Source organism: Cynara cardunculus, unplaced genomic scaffold, assembly GCF_001531365.2.
Source record: "Cynara cardunculus var. scolymus isolate 2C unplaced genomic scaffold, CcrdV1 Un_Scaffold_8107, whole genome shotgun sequence".
Lineage (NCBI taxonomy): Eukaryota > Viridiplantae > Streptophyta > Magnoliopsida > Asterales > Asteraceae > Cynara > Cynara cardunculus.
Window position 1 is genome coordinate 12,837 of NW_020203981.1, and position 3,409 is coordinate 16,245.

At 35.6% G+C, this 3,409-nt stretch overlaps 1 protein-coding gene across 1 annotated transcript; it reads right to left on the reverse strand.

Annotated features, from left to right (window-relative positions):
* On the reverse strand, positions 1-1,945 carry LOC112505054 (zinc transporter 4, chloroplastic-like). The gene is made up of 2 exons (XM_025109012.1): positions 1,304-1,945; positions 1-580 (listed from the first exon to the last, which is right to left on the reverse strand). The coding sequence occupies exons 1-2, from the start codon at positions 1,943-1,945 to the stop codon at positions 125-127; spliced, it is 1,098 nt and encodes a 365-aa protein (XP_024964780.1). The 3' UTR covers positions 1-124.
* Positions 1,946-3,409: the final 1,464 nt, after the last annotated feature.

Sequence of the window (3,409 nt, forward strand, 5' to 3'; positions counted from 1 at the left end):
AAGTACATAATATATAATGACACAATGTTACAAAACATATGATTTATCTTCCCATAATAGTTATGGGACCTATAAGTTTAAAGAATATTCCACCAAGCGACATCATTTCAGAATAAATGATATATCATGACCAAACTGCAATAAGTGCCATTAATCCAGCCCCAAGAAACAGTGCAAAATAGGACACCATTTGAAGCCTAGGATTGCATCTCATCTTCTTGCTCATGAAATCAKCARCAATTAGGTCAAYCAAAGCCATATAAACTAAAATCCCTGCAGATATGGAATCCAATATCCCTTCAATAACCAAAGCTCTGGGGCTATTCGGGTTGTAAAACGAGCAGATAACGRTCCCTATAGCCACACCTAGAGGAGCCGTTACTGCAAATAAACATGCCATTACGCTCGAATGAAGGGCCCCAAGTTTAGCCTCGGAGATGCACCCGCCTAACGCAAACCCTTCAAAGAACTGATGGAATGATAATGCTCCAAGCAACGGYCTAATCGTACACGGGCTTTGTGAAACGCCTAGTGAAAGTCCGATCATGATTGAATGTGATACGATTCCAAGTTCCAACACCTATCGGATGTAGAAATAGATTATAAGAAAGTCATCCGATTTTCRAATTATGCTAAAAAGAAGTTGCATTTTACAGAAATGATGGTTTCCAACGGAGTTATCGACATTTGGACAACTATAGTTGTTATTTGTTGCAAACTAGCAATCATTATTATAAAAATACAAAAATAACGTCAACTACAACAAATCGGGTTGATAGGAGCCAAAAAAGTGTATTGGACCATTTTACTAAACGCTTATCTGATAAATGTTTAAATGGCTCACTTTACGTTATCGGATGAACATGACAAGGATTGATAATCTTACACGGTAAGAGYGATAACAAGAACCAAAAGTCTTATCCGGTAAGCATTTAAAGACACTTTTTTCAAATAATATATAATRTAGAAAAATTAAGAAGTGTTTTCTTGTTAAACCATGCAGAAACATCTCTACTATTTTCACTCTTACAAGGTGTAATTTGCAAAAAAAAAAATACCAATTACTTTGATCGGAGAAGTTGATAACTCATTTATAAAATTTTGGAAGAATGAAATTATTCTCTCCATGAATTGATAAAATAAACCATTAAGGCAGTTCAATTGGCAAGACAACGGTTCGAGGAGTCCTTAGGGCCAATGGTAGTTGTTAACTTCAAGGGCCATGGAATTAATCACGGTACACACACGTTGATCCGGACACCCACGGTTACCAAAAAAAAAAAGAATCAACTAATTAAAGTACCTGTGAGACAACGATATGCCGAACACTGCCCTCATCGTCATCACTGGAACCGTGCGCGTGTGAATGCCCTTCCAAATGCTCACTTGCTTGTTTGTGGCTGTGACTATGGTGTGCAACATGAGCATGCATCCCCACAATGTGAATCCCACCACCACCTTCTTCCCCAAACACCTTCTCATCTACCGCCATTGGACCTATCAAAAATTCTGAACCAGAATCAACCGAGTCCACTCGAACATCTTGGATTTGCTTCACTTGTTGTTTACTCTCATAGTACTGAGTGCTAACAAAATCAGCGAGCAATGTGACCAAAGCCGCCATCATTGCGATGAAACCTGCAAATGGGAACTGGGACCAAGGGGTTTCGGGCAGACACGGGTTCGTTAATGCCTCGGTTGCATCTGGTAGCATGTGCACGAATCCGGTGGCAAGGATGACACCCGCTGCAAAGGCCTTAGTGGCAAAGAATAGATTGGAATCGGTTCTGAGGAACCGCCAKTTCTTGCCAACCAACGGGATGGCAACTCCAATGATTCCGGCAAGAAGAATGGCGGCAATGGCCACAAATTTAAGGATGAGAGCGGTTTTATCATCACGGCATGGATCTGAGTCGGGTGAGTCACTGCAACTAGTTGTTGACATGGATTCAGAAAAGTTCCTGAAAAGAGATCCTTTGGGGGATATTGAAAGTGTTAGTAACAACTAAAGATGAAAAGCAAACCAAATCACAACATAATTGGGTCTACAGGACGCCAAAAAATGTCCAAATGTCTTAATACTCTGTTTTATAGGASTTTTAAGTTTAAAGTACAAAACAATTAGGCGATATCTGTAAAATTATTACAATAAGTTTATATCACATTGTTAGAATCTTAACTAATTAGGACATTGATTTTTCTATATGAAATTATTTGAAAAAGTGTCTTGTAAAAACAAACGACCTCATGTTTGTAGAATACTTCCTTAAGTGCCTTATAAAAAATATAATGTTGACACTTCATTATAAAAGAGTCCTAAAAAGTGTGTTAAGACGTCCAAAAACATCTTATAAATTATTGTAACACTTTTGAATAAGACGTATAATGTTTGGTCCTATAAATTTAAGTCGTATAAAGTAGTCTAGTTAGAAATTTAGACATTTATGGTGTCATGTAAACCAAGTTGTGTTGAATCGAGGATATCCCACACGGCCACGCCAAGACAGGCTTATTGGGTAAGGATGTAGGGAGGTTTGCCTCTACTCCGGTAGAGAGGTGGTTACAACTAAAGATGCAATTAAAAGTGAAACTGGCATATTGAATTTGAAATTCTTGCTATAAATCATATCTTACAAATACGTCATACATAATTAGAAGTTCTTGCTAAAAACTCATGTGGCAACGTTATAACTATAAGAAATATTACAAAATCATAAAGAATATTTCACAATCATTGCACAATCTCAGCCATACGTATATTTGGAATGTATACATTGGTCATCCTTTAACGTATATTATAAGGATGACCAATGTATACATTTCAAATATACGTATGGCTGAAATTGTGAAATATTCCTTATGATTCTGTAATATTCCTTATAATAACATTTTAAGCCATGGCTAACAACAATCAATGTAGACATGATAAGCATATTTTATTTTCACGGAATTTAAATGATTGTTGTTGTGTCACTTTTGTACGTTATGTACTTTTAAAACAACAATGTTTCAGAATATTTTTTCAAACGATGACATCATAAGARTGGAAGTTATAGACTATTTTCAAAAAGTGAACCGACAACATTTAATATTAAGGAAAGAGGATAAATATCCAAGCATATGTTATAAAACACAATTTGAATGGTGATCATTAGACCATTATTCAATAAAGATCAAATATACTCCTATTCTCTATTAGTTGTTTTTATTGATCAATATGCACATTTATCTATCTTTGACCATTTTGACGGAATTCCATAATTCTCATTTACAATGTAATTGTTAATAAAAACAAGTAGCTAGTGTTTTTTAAAACTGAAATACATGACATAGTTGACGTAAGTTATATATACATATGTATAGAGAGAGACAAGAAGGATCAAATGAGAACAATAATCAAAATAAGAGA